General features: G+C 37.1%; 2 protein-coding genes across 4 annotated transcripts in view; one reads left to right on the top strand and one right to left on the bottom strand.

The window, feature by feature from the left end:
* The window catches only part of LOC102247097 (alpha-fetoprotein), a 35,582-nt gene extending 21,805 nt beyond the window's left edge, over window positions 1-13,777 (top strand). Inside the window, exons 12-14 of the mRNA XM_014546592.1 lie at window positions 3,940-4,072; window positions 9,536-9,992; window positions 11,297-13,777. Of these exons, the coding sequence (XP_014402078.1) occupies window positions 3,940-4,072; window positions 9,536-9,580 (178 nt within the window). The 3' untranslated portion in view covers window positions 9,581-9,992; window positions 11,297-13,777. The remainder of the gene's footprint in view (window positions 1-3,939; window positions 4,073-9,535; window positions 9,993-11,296) is intronic.
* An 840-nt stretch (window positions 13,778-14,617) lies between these two features.
* RASSF6 (Ras association (RalGDS/AF-6) domain family member 6) overlaps window positions 14,618-26,297 on the bottom strand; it is a 57,600-nt gene continuing 45,920 nt past the window's right edge. For 2 of the 3 annotated variants that reach the window (XM_005874824.2, XM_014546605.1), the window contains exons 7-11: window positions 21,496-21,597; window positions 21,129-21,180; window positions 16,081-16,199; window positions 15,885-15,982; window positions 14,618-15,782 (exon numbers count right to left, since the gene is read on the bottom strand). In XM_005874824.2, coding sequence (XP_005874886.1) covers window positions 15,707-15,782; window positions 15,885-15,982; window positions 16,081-16,199; window positions 21,129-21,180; window positions 21,496-21,597 — 447 coding nt within the window. In that variant the 3' untranslated portion in view covers window positions 14,618-15,706. Of the gene's footprint in view, window positions 15,783-15,884; window positions 15,983-16,036; window positions 16,200-21,128; window positions 21,181-21,495; window positions 21,598-26,297 lie in introns of those variants that run through there. The other variant, XM_014546606.1, reaches the window with a different exon arrangement.

Here is a 26,297-nt window from a genome sequence, read left to right as displayed (position 1 = left end):
TGGGAGACTTACTTAGACTTCTGACTGTGACTGAGGTGGCTGAGGCATGACCAGCTTAGCCTTAGAAATAGCACATGCAGCACACACAAACCTAGGGCAGCTGCTCTTGCCCCTGGCTACTGAAAGCATAGGTGATTAAGAGCTCACAAGTGACTGACGTTTCCCCAAGTTCTCCCTATCCCATACACATGGATCGATGGAATGGAACACTTATGATCAGGTCTTAGAAAAGGGGCTATTTGCTGCTGCAGACAAAGAAACATCTTAGTGGCATCAATCATCCATCTCTTTACCCCACCCCACACTTAAGCCTAGAGCCAAGATACCCCATGGTCCAGGCATTCTCCCTTAGAATGAATTCTGCTGCGGATGGATGTGATATTGAAAGCCCATTTGGCATCAACAAAAGGTGACTCTTCTAGGAAAAGCCAAAGGGTGAAATTCTGGTTTCTCGGAGTCAGCAGGATGCATTGAAAGTCCTCCAAACCCTGACAGTGGGGCAGTTCCCATACAGTGCCCACCATACTTCCTGCCCTTCTCACATGCCCCTGGTCCTCCTTGCTCTCTCTCCCCCAAGAGCATTCGAAGTGGTAGTTTATTTACAATTCAGTTATTTACTCTAAGTCTTGCTTGTACAATATCTAAATATTATTAGTCCAACAATATCAACTTGCAAAGTGAGGCTATGTTGCTTTGGGAATGAACACCTTCTCATGATCAGCAAGCACAAGGTTGTCACGTGTTCTGTTTTATCACAGTACTTGCAGTTCAGTAGCCAGCTGACCTTTGAAGTCCTTTCTTCATTTCCCAAGGTGACCTGATCACAAACTACACTTTCAAACTTTCCAACAAGCACCCAAAGTACATTGTAACATTGAGTTAACCATTCTTTCTTTAGCCCAAGCTTGATGTGGAAATATGAGGAGAAAGAAGTCTGTTTTAGTTCTAGAGTGCAGGCTTTGCTTTCTCTTGAGGAAGTTCTCTGGGCATAGAAAGGCACCACTTTATGTATGTCATCTCACTAAATTCTTAACACAAAATGTATGAGCTATGTAATGTTGTGACTTCATTATAATTATGAGGAAACTAAAGCTGTAAAAGTAAGACCTGATAGGAGGTCCTGCAAAGGTAACTAGGTTGCTGAGCTGGAATTTGCACCCAAGCAGGCTGGGTCAAAGAATATGTGCTTACCTGCCAACATCTAGCTGTGAGTGTGCCCTAACCAAAGGGTTATAATACTGGTTATTATGTGTAAAACATGGAACTCTTCATATAAGGGCTAGATAAGAAGTGTGAAGTATTAGGAAACATCCTTATTCCAGGGAATTCATTGTGTTCTCTGTACAATTAACATAGAGACAGTTATTATGGGCATTTCTGAACCATCCTGGGTAGATCCACATTGGGAGTCAAAGCCCAGGCTGGAAAAATCCCTCCCACTTCCCAGTATAGTGTCAAGGGCTCTCTCCATGGTTTCATTCTTATATAATTCTGGCTGGTCATCAAAGCATAAATACACACAGACACACACACACACACACACACACACACACACACACACTACAACAAACGAACGAACAAACAAAAAACAAGGGAAGGGGCTCATGGAGGGAAAAGAAAATCTTCAGCAGGATAATAAAGGGAAAGTAGAAGTTGAAATCTAGGACTAAGATTGAGAAAATAAAACATTTTTAGGAAAATGTCAAGGTGAAAAAGAATTTCAAGTCCAATTATGAAATGTTTGGCTTGTGACTTTATTGAGTTGAAATGTGAAGATTTAAGACAGTGTATAAAGACAGTATATCAAATGGTGCATAAATTTGGTGAAAATAAATAATTAATACACTAGAAATGAAAAACTGAAAAGAAGTTGATGGCATTGAAAATTAAAAATAAAATATCCTATATAATAAAATCCTAAATGACCGGTTGCTATGACGAGCACTGACCACCAGGGGGCAGACTGCAATGCAGGAGCTGTCCCCTGATGGTCAGTGCGCTCCCACAGGGGGAGCGCTGCTCAGCCAGAAGCTGGGCTCATGGCTGGCGAGGTGGCAGGAGCCTCTCCTGCCTTTGAGGCAATGCTAAGGAGCAGTGATCCAAGCAGTAAGAAGCAACGAGCAGGCGGGCGGTAAGGAGTGAGGGCTCCCAGACTGTGAGAGGGCGCAGGCTGGACTGAGCGATTTTCAAGTACCGGGCCTCTAGTAATATATAAAAAGGTAAATTAAACATTTTTAAACTAAAAGAATAGAAAGGATTAAAGGAAATATTTTTAAATAAAAGCTGTTGGATTGAGAGAAATCGATCATAGTGGGGAAGGGTTGAAAAGGGCAGGAGAGGTAAGTCAACTGCAAGTTTATGACAAGTATGTGACATAGTTGTTTGTGGGGTCTAGCTTCCATGTGGCACAGAGTCCCAGCTATAGAAATGGCGGCCTTATATCTGTAATGCTGAAGAGAGCTAGCATGACATCCTGATACCCCTGCTCTGAGTCTTGTTCCCAGTCCTCTGCCTTCTTCTTCTTCTTTTTTAAAGACAATAAGGCATTTTAATTATTTAGTGCCCATAGAAAATTTGAGTTCTTGAATGTTTGGCTTGTGACTTTATTTTATTTTATTTTTCCCATAGTACATAGATTCCTTTATTAGTCTATAAAATTATACTTATGATAATTCTTTAGTTTAAAAGCTTGTATCATTTCTTTCTTTCAGATGTATGGTATAGTGGTTAGATAATAATTTAATTTACAAAGTGTTCCCCCCAATATTTCCAGTACCCACCTGGCACCATACATAGTTATTATAATATTATTGACTATATTCCCTATGCTGTACTTTACATCCCCATGGCTAGTTTGCAGCTAACAATTTGTACTTCTTAATCCCTTCACGTCTTTCACTTAGTCTCCCAAAACTCTCCCCTCTGGCAACCACAAGTCTGCTCTCTGTGTCTATGAGTGTTTCAATTTTATTTGTTTGTTTTGTTCTTTAGATTCCGCATAGAAATAAAATCATATGGTATTTGCCTTTCTCTGTCTTATTTCACTTAACATAATACCCTCCAGGTCAATCCATGCTGTCACAAGTGGTAAGATTTCATTCTTTTTTATGACTAATATTCCTTGTATATATGTATCACTGTTTTTTATCGAGTCTAATGATGGGCATGTGGGTTTCTTCCTAGCTTGACTGTTGTAAATAATGCTGCAATGAACATATATTTTTTCAAATTAGTGGCTTGGATTTCTTTGGAAATATACCCAGAAATGGAATTGCTGGGTCATAAGGCAGTTCCATTTTTTTATTTTTTTGAGGAAAAACTCCATACTATTTTCCACAGTGGCTGCACCAATTTGAATTCCCACCAAAAGAGTATCAGGGTTCCCTTTTCTCTACATTCTCACCAATACTTGTTTGTTGATTTACTGATGATAGTCATTCTGACCAGTGTGAGGTGATATCCCATTGCGATTTTAATTTGCATGTCTCTGATGATTAGTGATGTTGAGCATCTTTTCATATATCTATTCATCTGTATGTCCTTTTTAGGAAAATGTCAAGTCCACTTTTTAATTGTATTGTTTGTTATTTTGGTGTTGAGTTGTCTGAGTTTTCTAAATTTTGGATTATTAACACCCTTATTGGATGTGTCATTAGAAAATGTTTTCTTCCAATTAGTAGATTATCTTTTCTTTCTTTTATGCTTTCCTTTGTTGTGCAAAAACTTTTCAGTTCGTTATCATCTTATTTATTTATTTATTTATTTACTTTCCCCTTGCCTGAGGAGATGTCAGAAATAATATTGCTAAGAGAGATGTCAGAGATTTTACTGCCTATGTTTTTTTCTAAGACTTTTTTTTCTAAACCTTTACTCTATTTTGAGTTTATTCGTGTAGAAATCAGGGATGCTTTCGTTTTTTACAACTCATTTCTGATTCAGGCTCCTCAGCAACCTTGTGAAGCAGAGACCATATGCAACAGAGATGCAGTTCCAACCAATTATTGTGGATTTTACTCAGCTGGTGAAGATGTGCTGCCAAGCAGAAAAACGTGAAACATGTTTCCAAGAAGAGGTATTCCTGTTTCCTTGTCTATTCTCTTAGCACTCTTAGGACTTATTAAAGTTAAAAAAAAATCCCTCTTTTCTCCATTCCAATCTGTAGTGGATTAGGAAAAAAATCACAGTCTAGATCAGCAATTTTCAACCTTTTTCATCTCATGGCACATATAAAGTATTACTAAAATTCTGCAGCATATCAAAAAATATACTTTTTGCATATGTGACCAAAAACAGGTATAATTTTGATTAATTTATGAGAAAATAATAGTAATTACTTAGCCTTTTTTGCTCTAAGGTGACTTTTTTAAAAAAGCAGTTGCCTATACTTGTATATAAGAATTTCTGGTCCAAAGAATTAACCACTCAGACACAACCTTATTATGCAACATGACCAATAAGATGCAACTCTATTATATGACCTATCTATTTATGGTTCAAGACAGGGCATTCATGCCTGACCAGAGTGGCTCAGTGATTGAGCATTGACCTTTGAGGCCGGAGGTCACTGTTTAATGCCTGGGTTGTGGGCTTAGTCCCCAGTAGGGGGCATGCAATGATTCTCTCTCATCATTTATGTTTCTATCTCTCTACCTCTCCCTTCCTCTCTGAAATCAATAAAAATATATTTTAAAAAAGAGAGACAGGGTATTCACATCAGCAGCCATTGTTGTTTTGGCTATTATCATTTTTTAATTTGATAATCTGCAGCGGTTCTCAACCTGTGGGTCGCGACCCCTTTGGCGGTCGAACGACCCTTTCACAGGGGTCGCCTAAGACCATCCTGCATATCAGATATTTACACTACAATTCATAACAGTAGCAACATTACAGTTATGAAGTAGCAACGAAAATAATTTTATGGTTGGGTCACAACATGAGGAACTGTATTTAAAGGGCCAGAAGGTTGAGAACCACTGAAAGGGAAAAGAGGTCAATGCCCATGACTGACTAGTCAGGTATCACATGTTTTAAAAATTCTGCGGCACACAGGTTGAAAATGGCTGATCTAGATCGACTGGTGTAATTGGGTTTAGGATATCTTAGGACATGTTAATATTTATATTTATTTGAGGAAACTAGGAGTGTTAAACATGATTAGAGATGAATACAAGGGTCATGTCACCAGATGTACTGGGGGTGTTTAGGATTGGAAGTGAGCAGAAGAAGGTGAATTGAAGACTTCGGTAATTGTAGAGAAATGGAGTCCTTGGAAATATAGAGAAATTTTAAAGAAATAACAGTTTAAAGATCTGTCTGAGCAAACTGTAGTTTTGTTCTAGAAATTTTCAAGGGCACAATCAGGAAGAGTCACCAAATGTAATTTGGGGTTTAACTAGGAAACATAAAGATTTTATTTTCTCAGTAGGCAGATCACTAGATTAGGGATTGGAGAAAAGAGAAAGAACAAATGCCAGAACAGAGTATCTCTCTGTGCACACACACTGAACTGCCTACCAGGGGTCTGTTTTCAGTAATTAATGTAGTTGCATATAGTTAACAAGTAAATGAATTTTTGTAAGATGATAAAGTTGTGTGACTTAAATTTCATGGTCGCACAGAATATTCATGTAAATTAATAGAGATGAGTTGGGATGGACTGCTCTTCCAGGGACATGACTTGAGGAGCAGAAACTCGGATACAGTAGCTAATAGTATCTAAGCAGAAAAATTCAAGGATAAAGCTAAAAAATCACAATAAAGCAGCCTTTACAGTCAAAACTGTCAAACCAGCTGAGGCTGGTTAGGACTGGGGCTAAGTTTAGCAATGGCCCATGAAAATGTTTTTATAGGTAGCAATTTTCATGAATGCCTAGTTACCTTCAGTAGCTCTTTTCTACCTATTCAGCTATATTATGTGTGTTATATTAAAAGTCATATATCTATAGTCAAGTAAAGAGTAGGCAAATTACAGCTCTCAGGCTAAACTGGTTCTACTTCCTGTTTATGTAAATACAGTTGTATTGGGACATGGCATGCCCATTTATTTACATAATGTCTACCACTGCTTTCTGTCTACAATAATAGAATTGAGTAGTTGCAGAATTAAGTTGTATCAGAAACTGTGTAGTAACTGCAAAACCCTCCATATTTACTATCTGGCTGTTTACAGAAAAAAATTTGCTGACCCCCAGACTAGCCGATAGACAAAATGAAAATAATCACCTATACTAGAACTTATTTAGTTATTTTAAAGCCTCTTTACTTTTTTGTGAAGTATTCAGAAAACATGTCTCTACCTGAGTAACAACAAATAAACACTTTTGCAGAAGGGCATGTGCCTGGGCATTCCCAAGAAAGTTTTCCTGCTCTTGAGTATGAATTGTGCTTGCTCCATCTATTTCATCATTAGCATGACAGCAAGATCTTTGTGTGCTTTTCCCCACACTTTTTTGTCTAATAGTAATTTTCAACCAAATAGTTGAAGAGCCCAAATATTTTTTATTTCCCTCCCCTTCCTCTTCTATTTTCTTTTAGTGTTTCTTCCCAAACTAAAGGAGATAATAGAAATTATCTAAAAAATATTATGTTAATTAAAATTTGTTAGAATTACTTCTAAAATGTTTATTATAGGTAACTATGCATCATCTCTAAAGTTTGGTCAAGTTTACTTTTGTATGTATTTGCTCCATCTATTTCATCATTAGCATGACAGCAAGATTTTTGTGTGCTTTTCCCTACACTTTTTGCCTAATAGTAATCTTCAACCAAATGGTTGAAGAGCCCAAATATTTTTCCTTTCTCTCCCCTTCCTCTTCTATTTTCTTTTAGGGTTTCTTCCCAAACTAAAGGAGATAATAAAAGTTATCTAAAAAATATATTATGTTAATTAAAATTTGTTAGAATACTTTTAAAATGTTTATTATAGTTAACTATGCATCATCTCTAAAGTTTGGTCAAGTTTATTTCTGTATGTATTTTTTCTTTCTTTAAATTTTTTTTTTATTGATTTCTGAGGACCAGGGAGAGGGAGAGAGATAGAAACATCAATGATGAAAGAGAATCATTGATGGGCTGCATCCTGCATGCCCTCCACTGGAGACAAAGCCCACCACCTTGGCATGTGCCCTGACCAGGAATCAAACTGTGACCTCCAAGTTCATAAGTCAATGCTCAACCATTGAGCCATACCGGCTGGGCTGTACATATTTTTTCAAATGGTCACAAGGGAGATCAGCTTTCTGGGTCCTCATATTTTTAAATATTATTTTATCCATATATTTGCACAGCATTTTTGATGCTATGTCAGTTGGGATTCTTTAGTTGTAAATAATAGGATCAAATTGTAGCTAACCTAAGTAAAAATTAATTTATTGAAAGGATAGCGGTGGCTTCAGGAATCTTTAGGAAGTTTAAAAAATAGGCTAGGCAACAGACAAGAGCCAAAGGAGCTCAGAATCAATGACTCTCTGGTCTTCTAGTGCTGGTACACCTCTTCACTATTCTGAGCTCCTATCCTGAGCTCCTATTTCTACACTTTGGTATATCAGTTAATATCATACCAAAGGCTTTCCTTTGGTTTCCCAGAAGTTCATCAATGATGATGAACTTATATTGATGTGGGATTCATTCTTTAAAAAAAATAGTACATTTTTACTGTTACTGAATTGTAATTTTGGGAAAGATGAGAGACAACACATATTAAAAGTATATTGGCAAATTATGTCCAAAGAGTTTCCAGATTGGAAAAAAGGATTTCTCCATATCCTTTGTATGTCCCAAAGGATATGGAGAAATAAACTGGTAATGTTTATCCCAAAATCTTAGGAAGGGTGACATGCTAGCAGTCTCCCAATGTGTCCAGCATTATGGGAAATCAAAGAATGGCTGATTTGGTCTCAGGGTAAGAAAGATGTTTTCTCTTTCTCTTCTCTTTTATCTACATTCCATCAGAGAAGTCCATATTTTGTATTTCAAAATCTTGCTTGGGCCTTATCTCAAAATGTGAAATTATCACTTCTGATCTCATTCAGGGCATTCTTCATTATTATGGTAATCTTTTCCAGAGCCTCCCTTCTTCCTTATCTTTACCAAAAAATTCTTCCCTCCTTCCCCAGCATTTGTTATCATAACAAATAAGAAACTATGGAATAAGTAAGGCCAGGAAAGACTGATATGTAGAAATATGAGTTCTCCCAATATTGTTAGATTCAGAGAAAATGAACAAGATTAAATATGAGAATCTTGAGGTTGCTTATAGCAAAGTTCTTATGAAGATTGATATAAAAGTCATGGCTTACCAAAGAAATGACCATACTTTAACCCCAGAGGTATTTTTAAAAATGAGCCTGAATAGATTCCAATCTCTCTAGATAACTCAAGTGTGGTGCTATTTGAGGGCAGGAAGGAGGACTAAATGAATAGACTTCTAATATTTTCCACAGGATCCTAGGGGCTCTTAGGAGTGTAAGTCATTTAATATGTGTGTGTGTGTGTGTGTGTGTGTGTGTGTGTATCTTAGCAGTAGAGTTCTGGGGGTCCCATCCCACTTTGCTAAAAACCTCACTTTTTTTTAATTGATTTTTTTACAGAGAGGAAGAGGGAGGGATAGAGAGTTAGAAACATCGATGAGAGAGAAACATCGATCAGCTGCCTCCTGCACACCCCCTATTGGGGATGTGCCTGCAACCAAGGTACATGCCCTAGGGCCTAGACCAAAATTGAACCTGGGACCCCTCAGTCCACAGGCGTACGCTCTATCCACTGAGCCAAACTGGTCAGGGCTAAAAATCTCACTTTTATTTACCACAAGTAATTTTTGTTTGAAAAACATCTAGAAGGTAAAAATTGTGGGAAACTGCTGAAATTTATGTAGAGGTCTATAGCAGTATATATGAAGGGGGTAGAGATATTCTGATCTATTTTAGGAGTTTTGTTCCTCTTGAGTTCCGGCCGATGCTCTATCCACTGAGCCAAACTGGTCAGAGCTAAAAATCTCACTTTTATTTATCACAAGTAATTTTTGTTTAAAAAACATCTAGAAGGTAAAAATTGTGGAAAACTGCTGAAATTTATGTAGCGGTCTATAGCAGTATATATGAAGGGGGGTAGAGATATTCTGATCTATTTTAGGGGTTTTGTTCCTCTTGAGTTCTTGTACTTGGCTATGTGATGATTTAGCTCAAAATTAGCCTAGAGCAGTTTTAAAATTCAGTGAGAAGCTGAGGTTGATTGTCCATGTTTGCCTTGCAGCAAAAGCATCCCATATTTTTTTTGTGAGGAGGCAGCAAATTTTTATTTATTACAGGTCTGGGGTCCTGAAAGTGGGAGAAACATTGCAGTTAATTAAATCCTTAAGCTAAGGGACTGGGCCTGTGGGAAATTCTAAGACTGCGAGAAGCAGGCACTCAGAGCCCATCTCAGGAATGGAACAGGGAAGCCTTAAAGGTGTTCTATATGGGGGTCAGAGCTGTTTAAAAGTTTTTGTTTGTTTGTTTTTCCCTCTCTCACAGATGTGCTTATTTCCTTTTTTCCTTAGGAGTCCAAACTGATAGAAAAGTGCCAGTCTCTCTTGGGAGGCTAAATGATTCCAGAAATGTCAGTGTAGGATGATTGCTGAGGTCTGCATTTTGTTCTTCATGAATAATGAAACCCGTGTCTAATATTCAAACCAGCAATTATTTTTCAGCTACTCACAACATCGCTCAAGAACTCTAGCCAGTCTACACTGAATTCTCCTTTCCTACTCAGCAGAGAAATCTGCTTATTGTACAACCCACTTTCATTCTCCATTCCCCCCATAATCTTTCTGCTTCTTAGAATCAGCAACAGAAATAGGAAGTCAAGGCATCTGTGAAGAGCCTCGGGTAGATGGAATGGGCTGCCGCATCCACTGGAAACTGGCTGCTGGCTTTTTGAGTAAAAAATATCCCACATGCAACTGGAGCTTCTGTCTATACCACCTTCTAAAAGTGATCATCAAAGAACTGAATGAGGTGTGCTTTGTAATAAAGTTACTTTCATAATTATTTTGTCTTCCATCTTTACGCTATATACATGATGCTGGCATTGGAACCTACGGGTCCTACTATATTTAAATTAAATTGAGCTTTCAGTGACAATGTATAATAGTCTTTTCCCCAGAAATCCTGGCATAAGTGACATAAAGAACTTATCATGGACTTTTTAACTTTCCCAGATCTCTTATTGTAAGAAAAAAAATAAGTTGAAATATTTTAGTGCTTACTAAATAAGTGAATTATTTCTACTAGAGAAAAAATGTAGTTTTCATTATAGTGCTCTTTACTTGATTCTAAATAGTTTTCTCACTCTAGTGATTTCAACATACTTATAGACACTAGCAAGTTAAACCCAATAAACATTTGTTAAGTAACTCTGATGTTCAATATGCTGTGCTAGGTGCTGCAGAGAATAACATGAATATGATAAGGGAGATCACTAATGAATTCATACAAGATATAAACACATAAGGAATTACAATAAAGGGGACGTTTCAAATTTCTGGTATCAGAAATCAGAGCACAGCTAATTGATGATATGAGGCACAGGAGTATTGATGCACACATTGTCACGGAGACCAGGAAAGGTCATGGTTAAGGACTAGAAAATGGGCATAGTTTCAACAGAGAGAGATGTGGTAGAGTGTGAGGTGTTTCAAGCAATAATTTGACTAGTTTTAAGACAAGAATGAAGTAGTGGGCATAAGATTTAGTGGAAGATAGGGCTACAATGATGGGAGGGAACATATCATAGTTTAATTATAACAGCTGATATCACACACTTCTGTGCAAAGTGCCAACCACCCATGTATTTTGATCATATTATTACATGTATCATTCTTATAACTCCTACAACCATCTCATGAAGTAGATACTATCATTCCCATTTTACAAATGAGGACACATAAAGGATGCCAGATTGAGGGAGTGTGATTTAGGGTGAAGCCACAGCCTGAGGTGGTTTAAAAGTGTGGATTCTGAAGCCATAGATTTGATGTCTACCTAGCTTCCTAACCTCTTCGTGGCTTCTTTTCTTCATCTATAAAATTGGGTTGAAGGAGTAATTTCCTCATGAGACTTAATGAACATTAAATAAGTATATATATATATATATATGATTTAAAATAGTGCTTCGCAAATGGTAAGTGCTATTGAACAATATGAATTGCTGCTTTTGTAGGTCAAATATTGACAAAATGGCTCAATCTAATAGGTTCTAGCTATTATTATTAATTTAGAAGACAAATACATGCCTATTCCTTTTTTTCTTTCATGTGTAGGTATACCAACATAATAGTACACCTGCCAGCTTTTCCACCTCATCAACTGCCTTGCTAATGGACTTTGGCCCCTTCAGTTTCTGAAACCAATCTGAATAGCTCTAACAAGATGCCACAGTTACAGGGAATAGTAACACTGAAATATCTGAATACTTCACACAGCCAAGAGATAATAAACTATACCATCATATCTGGGGAAATCATATAGAAAAGGCTCTGTTTGTACTTCGTCAGCAGCTGGATCATATTTGTGAAAAAGGAGGCATACATACAGGGGATTTTATAAAAATATTTCAAATAATTTATTTACCTCTTCACTAATTCACTCCAGCCTTTATTCAGTTGATTTTTATTGAGCACATTCTATATACAAGACATATCATTAAGTACAGCAAGGTATCCAAAGACAGGTCCTCTATCATTAATAAGTATAATATCTGGAATTAAATCTGAACTATTGTATAACTGGTGGTGAAATAAGACCATTAAGACAAGGATAAATGGTTTTGTGACAAAAATTTATATTCTTTTATTTTGCAAAGATGACTCTAAAGTGAACAGATTTTTGGCCTTAGAAATTGTATTAGTTATCTATTGTGATATAACAAATTAGTATAAAATTTAGCAGCATACTACAACACATATTTCTTATTTCACACAGTTTCTGAGGCTCAGGAATCCAGGGAAGGTTTAGCAGAGTTTTCTGGGCCAGGGTCTCTCAGGAGGTTATAGCTATTAGACAGGGATGTAATCATCTGAAGGCTTGACTAAGGCTATCTCATGGCCCACGCATATGGCTATGGATGAAAGGCCCCAATTCGTTGTTGGCTTTTGGCAAAAGGTCTCTGTTCTCCTCATGTAAGCCTTTCCCCAAGGCTGCTCTGAACATGGCAGTTGGCTTCTTCCAGAGCCAGTGGTCCATGAAGTGAGCAAGGAAGATGCCACAGTGACTTGATGACCTAGTCTCCAAAGTTACATGCTGTCACTTCTGCTTTCCTCTATTCATTGGAATTGAGTCACTAAGTCCAATCCATTTGTAAGGTGAGGAAGATTAGGCTATACTCCGGAAACAGGGAGTACAAAGACACTGTGGATATATTTTCCAACTACCACAGAAGTGATGTTAATGCCTCAAATAATTTAGTTGAACTTTTTTGCATGTAGTAGAACTGTTTGCCTGTACTTGCTATTTTTTGTTGGTAACTTTTTAATCACAGCTTTTGCATTTCCTGATTTAAAAAGTAACACATGTTCATTATAAAATATTTAATAAGCAGAGAAAATTTTTAAAAAATGAATCATCGATAATTCTATAATCCAGACATAACCACATTGAACATGTCTTCAGTTTGAGTTGTATGTACAAATACCAGTGTTCACACACATATAAACACATATTTTATGGATAGTAAATGTTTTAGAATATTTGTGTGTATAGTCTTATTTAGGTACATAAGGAGAATTTACTCCTATAATTAAAATTCATTTGGGAACAATTCTAATAGCTGCATAACATTCTAAGGAGAAGTATTTCTTTCCTTCTTTCATCTTTCTTCTATATTTGACATTTAGGCTATTTGTTATTTTTTTTGACAATAAATAGGAATATAGTAAATATATTTGCATAATGTCTTTGTATGACTGATTATTTCAATATAAGATTCTATAAATAGAATTATAATATGAAATTATAGCTTAATTGCTTTCTAGTTATATACATTTGTATTGCTACAGTAGTTTGAGCGTCCATCTCATTGTAATTTGTTGAGTATTTAATATTGTCCCTTCTTAATCTTTACTGATTTAATAGGCCAAAAAGTATATTTTACTTTTCTTTAATTTGTATTTTGTTGACATGCCAGTTATTTTTTGCCTCTCTGTTCCAAATTCATTCTTTGCTGTCAGCTTTGTGAAATGGATACGGACCCTTTAAATATGTTTTCTTCGAAGCTTGGATGCCATGCTTTGCCAGCAGAGGGCACTGGAGAAGCACCGTAGGAGGAAGTCTGTCTTTCCTGATTCCTAGTGGCTGGCTGGGTGGCCGACTTTTTTCTCCACTGCTCTGCCCAGTGCTGGTTGCCGGTGGCTTGCAGCTTTCTGTAGCATTTATTTCCCCCACTGCTTTCCCAGTTTTTGATTGGGTTTGTGGTGGCATAACCTGGAGCCCCAGGGCAGGCCTGTGCCCTACTCACATCATTGCTCTCTGCACCTTCTCAACATGGTGCATGTTCCCTGAGAGGGCCCTGTGGGCTGGCCATCTGGTGAGCCACTTGCCTGGCCTTTATCCCATGCAGCCTTAAAGGTGCCACAGAACCAAATCATACACAGAGTTGTCCTAGGTTTCTTCAAAGGAGGCCCTTCCGGCTCCCAGTCCTAGCAGCGTCCCTGACTCTCTGTGCCGACCCTGCAGCCTCGGCTTACCTGTTCCTCTAAACCAGCGGTTCTCAACCTGTGGGTCGCGACCCTTTGGAGGTCGAACGACCCTTTCACAGGGGTCGCCTAAGACCATCGGAAAACACATATTGTTTTTGTGATTAATCACTATGCTTTAATTATGTTCAATTTGTAACAATGAAATTGGGGGTCACCACAACATGAGGAACTGTATTAAAGGGTCGAGGCATTAGGAAGGTTGAGAACCACTGCAACCATTTCCTGGGGACCTCCAGACACAGACCCTATGTGATCTGAGCCTTGGCCCTGCAGCGAAGTCCCAGGTCTCTCTGCACACCTGCCCACCTGCCCCAGCTGGTCCACCTCCCAGAGGTTGTTTTCCTGCTTGCCCTGTGGCTGTGGCCCTGCTTGGTGTGGGCACCCAGCCAACTTCTCCTCCAGCGAGTGGGCTGCAACCACACCTTCTCCAGTGAATTCTGAATCCCTTGTTTCCTTTTTGGAGCACTCTTCCTCAGCCATAGGCAACCCTTTAGCATCCTCTTTCCATCTTTTAGTTATTCTCCTATCACAGCTTAATAATTCTTTATACTAAACACCCCCGTTTAAATGACTGTGTGGTTTCTGTCTGCTGATTGGACACAGACTAATGGATTATGTTAAGATACAACTTTTTCATATACTTAGTAGCCATTTGCATTTCCTCTTCTGTGATTTTACTTTACATCTCATCTGCCTTTTTTTTTTCTATCTGACACTTTGAGTATTTTTCTTATGGATTCTGTAAACTTTCAATATATTAAAGGTAAATCTTTTGTCATATTTATGACAGGTACTTGATGGTACTTTAAGTTTATTTATTTAAAAATATTTTTATTGATTTCAGAGAGGAAGGGAGAGGTAGAGAGAAATAGAAACATCAATGATGAGAGAATCATTGATCGGCTGCCTCCTGCACGTCCCCTACTGGGGATCAAGCTCGCAACCCAAACAATTTAATACAATGGATATGAGAAATGCAAATGGAAGTAATTTCCAGAATGGAAAAAAAGCTGCATAGAACTCCATTTTAATATAAAGTTCATAAATAAAAACACCGATGAGACTGTGCCATTCTCAGTGTTTTGTGTTTTTTTCCAAATTGGTTTAGCAACTTGTAAATACCGTGAGCACTGTTTTATAGAATGAGATGCCTTAGAGAAAAAGAGCAGAACTCCAGATTCCTTTCCTAGATTCAGCTATTAGAGCTTTGCATATCCCTTTGTATCTCTATTTCATTCAGTAACAATGGTTACTGTGGGCCAAGTCTTGGCCAAGCTCATTAACCATGTGAAGTCTCTGTGGTTTATATGTTTGGAAAAATAAAGAAAACTAGTTCAATTGACCTAAAAACATCCTTAAGAAAGTCATCAGTAAAACAGCAAAAAAGGGGGCTCAGGTTGAGAAAATTAGTCTTAAGAGTCCACAATCCTTTCCTTCCCAAAGGATTTATAGCTCTGATGCTTCAGGTTGCCAAAAGTCACCTACCCACATAAAGACAGCCCTAGATTTTATGAAAATATTAGAGTTTTCAAGGAGCTATAAGACTATCACCATCAGATTTCTTGATGGGGGTAAGTATATGCTTCTCTTTTATTTCATGAGCTGGCAGCTTTGACTTCTGAATCATTTCTGAGAGTTGGTTGTTGATATTCCAGTTCTCTTGACAGTTCAAGCTAAATGGCATTTAAACTACGTGAAGTTGAAGACGCCATTTAAATTCCAGTTCATTGTTTCTCTCTTAAAGCTATTTGGAATACACAGTATCCAAGCTTATTTCAGCTACTGAAACTAAATTCAAGCTCATTTCAGTCCCACTGTGAACATCATCACCTCTGAGAGAGACAAGCTTTTTCAACATTCAATTTTCTACAAATTTGAGTTCATATATATTTGCATGACTGCAAGTATAGGGTGGATACACTCATTAAATAGTAACATCTCTCTGATTTTGTTGAAGTGTTTTAGCAATAGCGGCCACTAAACTGTCGTCTCTGTTTTTACTACCTGTTTACTTTGAAGACATTTCAGTATAATAGCCTTTTCTGTACTGAATCTGAAAATGAAAAGGAGAAAAAGAGTATTAAAATTTGGACACATTTAGCACATTGAACTTATTAAAGGAACAAGCACCCCAGCATGCATGCTTTTGACTTACTTTGTTATTATTCTTTGAATCTCTCTTTTCTCTTCTTCATTTAATCTCTGAAGGATGGATTCCAGGAGAGAAAAATGAAAGTTAATGTATTGAGCCACCTGAAAATAAAACACACAAAAAGGAAAGCAGAATATGTATGTGAGAGGGGCCCAGTCAGGAGGAGGCAAAGACAAACTCAGGGTGGTGGTACTCATACATCACTGCTAATTTCTTCTGTATCTTTATCCATGAGGAAAATGCGGGCGTTCTTTTTGGAGGGTCCCTGCAGGAGCCTGTGCAGTAGTGGAATGTCTGTCTTCTTTAGCCGTCTCCTTTCTGCAAATGAAAACAATAGCCAACTGTAGTCAAGAGTCCATACTAGGGGAAAAGAAGGTAATTTGGCTATTCATTTTCTTTCTTTAGCTCGCTTTGAAAGAAGACCTAAAAAAAATCCATGTATAATAGGAGGCACTCACTCAAAAGAGTTACATTGAAATTAAAACCTTGAAATAAACTAAAAGTGGACTTTTTTCTCCTGTTATTCCTCCGAGTTTGACTCAGAGAATTCAATCTTGCCTTTGGTTAGGATGTTCAGAACAATCTCCAGATCCATTTATGACTTTTGTCAAGCAACACACTGCAAAAATTCTTTATAATTTTTCATTCATTCATTCATTCACTCATTCATTTATTCAACAAATGTTTATTGATTCTTCCCTATTTTGTTGAACAAAAAACCATCTTTCTAGTTATTCAGATCCAGTACTTTATAATTATCTTCAATTCTTCCTTTCTCTCTTACTCCACATGCAATCCTTGGCTCTTCTTTAAAAATATATTCAGAATATTTTTATATTGGGGTATTTTTATTATTTCATTCATCTGTAGGCTTCATCCATTCAGGCATGATAATGAGATAAGCCATCAGTCGTACATCCCCCGAGGGCTCTCGGACTGTGAGAGGGCTGAGGGATTCCCCCCGGCTCCCGGACTGTGAGAGGGTGTAGGCCGGGCTGAGGGGGATTCCCCGCCCCCCACAAGTGCATGAATTTTGTGCACCAGGCCTCTAGTAGTTAATAATATGGTATTGTGCACTTGGAAGTTGCTGAGAGTAGATATGAAGTATTCTTAACACACACAAAACATAGTTTATATGAAGTGATGGATGTGTTAATTATCTTGATATTGGTGATCATTCCATAATGTATATAAGTATCAAATCATTATGTTGTACACTTCAAATATATACAATTATAGTCATCAATTATTCTCAATTATTCTTCAACAAAGTCAAAACACACAAATACACACACATACACACATTAATGTAATTGAAACTATGGGGAGAAGTATAAGACAGAAAGTAAAAATCACCTGGAATCCCAGAACTGTGAGATAATTAGCATTACAATTTGAATGACCATCCCTTCATATATCTCTTTATGCTCACAAATATACAACACATAAAGATGGTAATATGCTTGCAATTTTTATTGTAGACATCTTTTTCAAAAAATCATGGTATTTATAATTCCATACATTTCTCCCTGATTATATGATCATATATAGCACATACTTAAATAGGAATGTATAATTCTTTTACAAAACTGGGGTTGTAGGTATAAATTTTTAAGGCATTTTGCATTTTTCATTTAATGTATATTATAGAATTTCCTCCATTCAGATTGTATAAATCTAACTCATTTCATTTAATGTCTGAATAATAATAATCACTTATTTAATCATTACTATGATAAGTCATTTTATCTTTAGCCTTTTGTTATTATAAACAGTGTTGCACATAAATCTGTATATATTAGTGTTTTTATTTTTGTGAAATAAATTCTCACCAGTGGGATTGCTGGGAGAAGTAATACATATGTATACTATAAATTTTAATAAGTACTTCTATGATGAGCTCTGAAAAAGCACAGACAGTCATATTTTTACCAGAATTGCATGAAAGTATCCTTTACTTTGATCTACACTAGCCAGAGATAGAATCATTTAAAAACATTTTTGCCAATCTGATGTGTGAGATAATATTGCATTGTGGATTGAACTTGCATTTCCTTGACTACTGAATTTCCTTGAATATTTGTATTTCCTTGAGTTTAAGACTTTTCCTAAAAATCTTTACTGGTCATTTTAATTTTTTATTCTTTGAATTGCTTTATCACACTTCTTTCTATTTTTATTGAATTGGTTACAAGAACTCTTTGATATTTTAGGTACTAATCTTTTTTTTTCTCATATTCTTCATAAGTTACTGCTTATATATTTTACATGTTTCTACCTTTTTAAACCTTTCAATGTTTTTCTTAAACTAGAATACAAATATATATATATCCTTAGAATTTTTTTAAAATTTATATATATTTCTTATATTTAAGCTTTTAATTTTTTAATATGTTTGAGAGCCAGCTTTAATTTTCTTATAGTTATTCTGACATCAAAATGTGTTATTTTATTTATTTCTGGCTTAGACATTCTGACACCTAAATTATAACCTGGGATACAACATTTCAATTTTTTCAATTTTGAGGTTTTCAAAAATTTGAGTATCACCTTGGGTTTTCTCTAATTTCTCACTTGCTGCTCCTAGCATCCCATGCATCGCACCTTCCCAATGCCCTGGTTCTAACACAGTGATTCCCAAAGTGGGCGCTACCGCCCCCTGGTGGGCGCTGCAGCGATCCAGGGGGGCGGTGATGGCCACAGGTGCATTTGTTTTAACTTTTTTTGTATTACCTTTCTATTCTGAGTTCAATAAATAGTTTCATAATTTCAAACTTCAATGTTTCTAATTTACACCTTTCTTTACTATATTTTACGAAAAAGGTAGAAACATTAATACATATATCTTTCTGTTTAATTGCTATTAAAATTTAAAAAAAATTAATTTCCAGAGGGCGCTGAGTAATATTTTTTCTGGAAAGGGGGAGGTAGGCCAAATAAGTTTGGGAACCACTGTTCTAACATTTTACCCGCTGCCGCCAAGTTCCGAATATGTTTCTCTACTGAGGAAGAGTAACACTCCTACAATATGTCAGGCATTCTGCTAAGAAAGAGATAAAAGCAAGATCAGAGAAAAATGATCTGTAATGATGACTCCAGTAAGAGCTCCAGTGAGAAGGAAAAACCAAAAAGAAACGAGTATAGAGAGAAACGATGACTTAAATGCTTAATAGTTCCTGATACAGTTCCTGGGAAACTTTATGGATTCTCAAGGGCTCTGATCACCATTCAGGTAATTGAATGTTTGGACAACAAGCAAACTTTTTGTATTATAAACTCTTCCAGGATACCTTATCTTTGGTTCCTCTAAAACACCCTCCCCCCCTTTCTTTCTTCTCTCCCATTCTTCCACAAATGGAGTAAACTGCTCTCCTGCCTTCCCTATGGGCAGAAAACTGTATCACACAGCAGACATGTAAAAAGGGTGATCAAGCTTTTTTACCTCCTGTTGCAAAAATAATGTAAAGTGCAAAATCCTGGGCGCTGTTTTCAATCTGTCAGTGGGAAAAAAAATAGACATGAATTATTTGTTGCCATATGATGTTTTCTAAGCCAATCAGACCCAAATAATGTACCCAGGTCCTCACTTTCATTTTTCATTTTTAAGCATAAAACCTTCTCTGTTCCCTGGGAATAGTGTAATTTCTCAGGGCACAATTAATAAAAGGTGTCACACATAGGAAAGAATTCTTCAGAACTGAACAGTGATTTTAGATTTTTTTTAAGTCTTTTTCAGACAAAAGCATTAATGTGTCTATTGTTAAATTATATACAAGGTATTTATACAACAGTTCAGTGATAAAAATTACCTTAAATTTTTTAAGAAGTTGCTTTATTACCTCTTCAGTGTTCATGTTACTGTTTATTCTGACCTTAGTTTCTGATTCAAAGGCTGGAGTGAAAATTGATGTCTAAAAAAAAATAAAAAGATTGTCATATAAGTCTTTAAAATTACATCAAAGTAATAGCAGTCAATATTTTGAAACTGTCCTTCTTTGGGCAAGGAAAAAAAATCCAAGGTCACCATTATAAAAAGCTTGTTTTCTTGTTTTTGCTTTCTTTGTTGTTGTTGAATATTATGTCTCCTTTTAAGCAACCTTATATTGTTTCTAGAGTAACTTAGGTAAAACATTATTTGAGCATGTTCAAAGTATTTTCACTAGATAATTGCACCATTCTTTAGTATAATTTAAGATTTCAAAATAAGTTAACTATTATAAAAACAAATAAAAATTAACATGAATAGACTTTTTTAAACACATGCTGCATCTTCCTTCTCATTAGAAATAATTGTTCTAAATTGTTTTCAGTTTGAACCTTGTAAAATCACTTCTTTTTGGTTGGTCAGAAATGATCCAATGTTGGCAATTTCATATGGTTCAGCCTATATCTCAACTAAGGTTTGGAGTAAAAGTGCTACCAATTGAAAATCTAGAACAATATTTCCCATAAATTGCTCTATTCAAGAGTCTGCCTTCTAGATGATACTTGGTAAAAGGTTTCTGTGGTCAGAGAAGTCTGCAACATTCCTCTTATGGGTTAGTAATACACCATAAAAAATGTTATAATGCTATATAATAAAAGGGTAATATGCAAATTTACCGAACGGTGGAACGACCAGTTGCTATGATGCACACTGACCACCAGAGGGCAGATGCTTAATGCAGGATAAAATTTAAAAAAAATTAATTTCCAGAGGGCGCTGAGTAATATTTTTTCTGGAAAGGGGGAGGTAGGCCAAATAAGTTTGGGAACCACTGTTCTAACATTTTACCCGCTGCCGCCAAGTTCCGAATATGTTTCTCTACTGAGGAAGAGTAACACTCCTACAATATGTCAGGCATTCTGCTAAGAAAGAGATAAAAGCAAGATCAGAGAAAAATGATCTGTAATGATGACTCCAGTAAGAGCTCCAGTGAGAAGGAAAAACCAAAAAGAAACGAGTATAGAGAGAAATGATGATTTAAATGCTTAATAGTTCCTGATACAGTTCCTGGGAAACTTTATGGATTCTCAAGGGCTCTGATCACCATTCAGGTAATTGAATGTTTGGACAACAAGCAAACTTTTTGTATTATAAACTCTTCCAGGATACCTTATCTTTGGTTCCTCTAAAACACCCTCCCCTCCTTTCTTTCTTCTCTCCCATTCTTCCACAAATGGAGTAAACTGCTCTCCTGCCTTCCCTATGGGCAGAAAACTGTATCACACAGCAGACATGTAAAAAGGGTAATCAAGCTTTTTTACCTCCTGTTGCAAAAATAATGTAAAGTGCAAAATCCTGGGCGCTGTTTTCAATCTGTCAGTGGGAAAAAAAATAGACATGAATTATTTGTTGCCATATGATGTTTTCTAAGCCAATCAGACCCAAATAATGTACCCATGTCCTCACTTTCATTTTTCATTTTTAAGCATAAAACCTTCTCTGTTCCCTGGGAATAGTGTAATTTCTCAGGGCACAATTAATAAAAGGTGTCACACATAGGAAAGAATTCTTCAGAACTGAACAGTGATTTTAGATTTTTTTTAAGTCTTTTTCAGACAAAAGCATTAATGTGTCTATTGTTAAATTATATACAAGGTATTTATACAACAGTTCAGTGATAAAAATTACCTTAAATTTTTTAAGAAGTTGCTTTATTACCTCTTCAGTGTTCATGTTACTGTTTATTCTGACCTTAGTTTCTGATTCAAAGGCTGGAGTGAAAATTGATGTCTAAAAAAAAATAAAAAGATTGTCATATAAGTCTTTAAAATTACATCAAAGTAATAGCAGTCAATATTTTGAAACTGTCCTTCTTTGGGCAAGGAAAAAAAATCCAAGGTCACCATTATAAAAAGCTTGTTTTCTTGTTTTTGCTTTCTTTGTTGTTGTTGAATATTATGTCTCCTTTTAAGCAACCTTATATTGTTTCTAGAGTAACTTAGGTAAAACATTATTTGAGCATGTTCAAAGTATTTTCACTAGATAATTGCACCATTCTTTAGTATAATTTAAGATTTCAAAATAAGTTAACTATTATAAAAACAAATAAAAATTAACATGAATAGACTTTTTTAAACACATGCTGCATCTTCCTTCTCATTAGAAATAATTGTTCTAAATTGTTTTCAGTTTGAACCTTGTAAAATCACTTCTTTTTGGTTGGTCAGAAATGATCCAATGTTGGCAATTTCATATGGTTCAGCCTATATCTCAACTAAGGTTTGGAGTAAAAGTGCTACCAATTGAAAATCTAGAACAATATTTCCCATAAATTGCTCTATTCAAGAGTCTGCCTTCTAGATGATACTTGGTAAAAGGTTTCTGTGGTCAGAGAAGTCTGCAACATTCCTCTTATGGGTTAGTAATACACCATAAAAAATGTTATAATGCTATATAATAAAAGGGTAATATGCAAATTTACCGAACGGTGGAACGACCAGTTGCTATGATGCACACTGACCACCAGAGGGCAGATGCTTAATGCAGGAACTTCCCCCAGACCACAGGCCCCAGGCCTGCCAGCCAACCTCTTGGTCCCTTCCCCTGGCCAGCAGGCTCCGATCGCTGGATGGGGAACAGGGAACCAGGGGTGGATGGCGGCAGACACAGGGGGTGCCAGGCCAAGGCCTCCTCCCCGCTGGTTGCCCCCCACACACAGGGTGACCAGCATCGAGGGATGGAGCCAGCAAGCAGGTGGGAACGGCCAACCCTTGGTCCCTCCCCTCCACCAGCAGGCTCTGAGAGCCCGGTGGCGAATGGGCAACCAGAGGGTAGGTGGTGGGGGGGGTGGGGCCAGCTGCCGACAGCCAGGGAAGATGACCCTGATCACAGGCCAGGCCTAGGGACCGTACCCATGCATGAATTTCGTGTGCTGGGCCTCTAGTAAACATATAACCATGAATTTTTCACTCTTAGTTTAATCATTATTCTTATAAATAATATCCTTTTTAAGTATACCTATTAATAGCCAATGGCATATACTTTGGAAAATGCTGACCAATATTTGTTTAGCTAGAATTTCCCTAACTTATACATATTTTATGGTTACATATGTACACAGGGATTAAGATGTGTTGGTACTTAGGCGAGGGCTGATTTATCTATTTAGGTAAGTCAATATATAAGCAAATTAGTGTTTATGAGGCAAAATATATAATTCATGAAAGTAATGATATAATTCCAAAGAATGACATAGAATTCTCAAGTAAATGTTTTTCTTTATTTTATTTTTCCAATCAAACAATTATTAATTTAGCATAGTTGTAACTATGTGCCAAGATCTATTCTAAGCCCTTTATACAAATTTAATTATTATGACAACTATAGATAGACAAAATTAACTTTATTATGATATAAATATGTGTTCAAAATTTAAAAAAGAATAGTGAGTGGAGAAAATGACCCAAACAGGACTTCAGAATAAGAATAATATCAATGGATTACAGTAGAAAGAGGAGCAAGACAAAGATTTTCCTCTAAGGAGAAGTATGTAGAGAAACCAAAAGTCACTAGGGAGACAAAAAAAAAAAAAAGACATAAGAATTTGAAGCCTCCAGAAACTATATCTACAGAAAACCTTAAGCAGAGCCTAACTTCAATTATCATACATCTTCACAAGAAAAGCCCACTTACCTCAGTTTCTTTTACCTGGTACATGTTTGGCTTTTAAAAAAAGTTAAAAGTCAAGACAAAACCACAGTCTTTAGAGACAAAGGAAGACCATAATCAAGCTTAGCTATAATACAGATTTTGGAATTATCAGACAGTGAATTTTAAATAACTACAATTAATATGTTAAAAGTTCTGATGACCAAAGCAGACAACATGCAAGATCAAGTGGGTAATGGAATAAAAAAGTGAAAACTCTAAGAAAGAATCTAAACGAAATGTTAGAAATAAAAAACACTGTATTATGAATGCAGACTGTCTTTGATGAATTCATTAGTAGACTCAATACAGCTGAGGAAAGAATCAATAAACTTAAAGCTAGGTCAAAAGAAAGTTCCCAAACTGAACTGCAAAGAGAAAAAAATAAAAATAAAACAACAGTAGTAACAAAAACAACCATAAAACAATAGTGAGTAGAGACTCACAAGGTAGGTAGTTGGTAGGTAGTATATGTATAACTTATGACCTCAAAGGAAATATGACTCCATGTGTTTCACAGCAGTAAAAACAAAAAAAGGTTCTCACTCATTAAGTAGCAGAATGTAAGAAAAATGCGATTAAGTGTATATTTTAAAATAAAAAGGAACATTAAGTAAAGGTTTATTTCCATATATCTCATTTATGTGTACAATCTCAAAGTGTTCTAAGACAGTAGAAATGGGGTGTGTTCAGCAGACATGGACATGAATGGATTTTGGATTGGTTTAATGGAATATTAGATAGATGAGTCCTATACTGAGAGATTCAGTAAATAAACATCAAAGTATATATATATATGGAGGACGTCTGGGATAAATTTTTGTTAAGTATGGAGAAAAGTCAATGTTTGTGGACATTGTAAGATATGAATGAGTCACAAATATCACAATGTAAGCATTTAATATGGTTGTTATCCACAGCCTAACAATACTGGAATTACTAAGAGGTTTCATGGTATAAAAGCACATTTAAAGACTATATCAGCCCTGGCTGGTTTTGCTCAGTGGATAGAGCGTCAGCCTGTGGACTGAAGGGTCCCAGGTTCGATTCCGATTCTGGTCAAGGGCACATGCCTGGGTTGCAGGCTCGATCCCCACTAGGGGGAGACGGCCGATCCCTGATTCTCTCTCATCAATGATGTTTCTATCTCTCTCCCTCTCCCTTCCTCTATGAAATCAATAAAAATGTATTGATAAAGTCTAATTTGAACAAAGCATTCAGAAGAGAGGTTTGTTCCCCCCAGTCTCCAAAGGCACAATACTGATACCCTCACAAGGTTGGAAGAATAAGGACTAAGGTAGAAAGCCCTACAGGAAAAAGTTTAAGGTAAATGAGTTAATCCTATCTAATAAAGAGGGAATATGCTAATTGACCCTCACACCATCGCAAAGATGGTGGCACCCACAGCCAATAAGGAGGGAATATACTAATTGACTGCCCCACCCTCAAAGATGGCGGCGCCCACAGCCAATAAGGAGGGAATATGCTAATTGACTACCCCACCATCAAAGGTGGTAGTGCCCACAGCCAATAAGGAGGAAATATGCTAATTGATTGCCACGCCCTCAAAGATGGCGGTGCCCACAACCACAAGATGGTGGTGCCCAGTCCCCTTAGCCCCGCTGGGGTGGCAGGTAATTGGCAAGGCTGGGCTCCTGCCTCCGGAGTCCCCGAATCCCCTCAGCCCCCCAGCTGCTCAGGGCCGGCCTGAAGCACAGGCAAGCCTCGGATGGTGGCTGCCCAGCTGCCCAGGCTGGCCCAAGGCGCAGGCAAGCCTCAGATGGCATCTGTCCAGCTGCCCAGGGCCGGCCGAGGCTCAGGTAACCAGGGCCGGCCGAGGCTTGCACTGCCGGCTGTGGCAGCAGCAGAGGTGTGATGGGGGCGTCACCTTCCCCTGATTGCCGGGTCGCCTCCCGCCCCAAGGGCTCCCAGACTGTGAGAGGGAGCAGGCTGTGCTGAGGGACCCCCCCTCCAGTGCATGAATTTTCATGCCCTGGGCCTCTAGTATTTTATATTAAAGAGCTTAGAGTGGTGCCTGACACAGAGTAAGTGCTTTTGAAGTATTTATTCAATGAATGGATGAATGATTGCTAAAATACATGACATGAAAAATATTTGTTTTAGAAAACTAATACATTTTCTACCCTGAGTTACTGATAAGTGAGATGTCTTACAAATAGCATGAAAAAGCACATGCAAATTTAACACACATCAAATGAAAACTCAGAATACAAATTATATCGAAACTACAGCTATACTTATATAGAAAATGACATGTATTTCTATAGGCCTGGAAGGGAACATGAAAAATGGGTCCAAGTTCAAAGTAACTATTAAAAGCAGTGTGACCTAAGACAAGTTGCTTAACCTCTGTGAACCTCAATTAACTTGTATGTAAAGTAGGGAAAATAATGGTACCTATTTCATAGCATTTTTGCAGTTTATTAATGAGATAATTCTTCAAAAATCAATTTAAATAGTTAACCTAATACATAACACACAGAGTTCCTAATAAATATCTCTATATGTAAAGAGTCAGGGGCCATCGCAACGGAACAGACAACCAAATGGAAGACCGACAGGCTGCGTGAGGCTACCAGGCTGGCAGGGGGTTAGTGAGGGACAACCAAACAACTGAGCAGCAGGCTGCATAGGGCGACCAGGCCATCGGGGGGGTTAGTTAGGGATGACCAAATGACTGAGCATCAGGCTGCATGGGGCGACCAGGCCAGCAGGGGAGTTAGTGAGGGGCGACCAAACGACCGAACAGCAGGCTGTGTGGG

This window comes from Myotis brandtii, unplaced genomic scaffold, assembly GCF_000412655.1.
Source record: "Myotis brandtii unplaced genomic scaffold, ASM41265v1 scaffold453, whole genome shotgun sequence".
Classification (NCBI taxonomy): domain Eukaryota; kingdom Metazoa; phylum Chordata; class Mammalia; order Chiroptera; family Vespertilionidae; genus Myotis; species Myotis brandtii.
The sequence above is the reverse complement of the archived record's forward strand: the minus strand, read 5'-3'. Positions and strand labels throughout refer to the sequence as shown.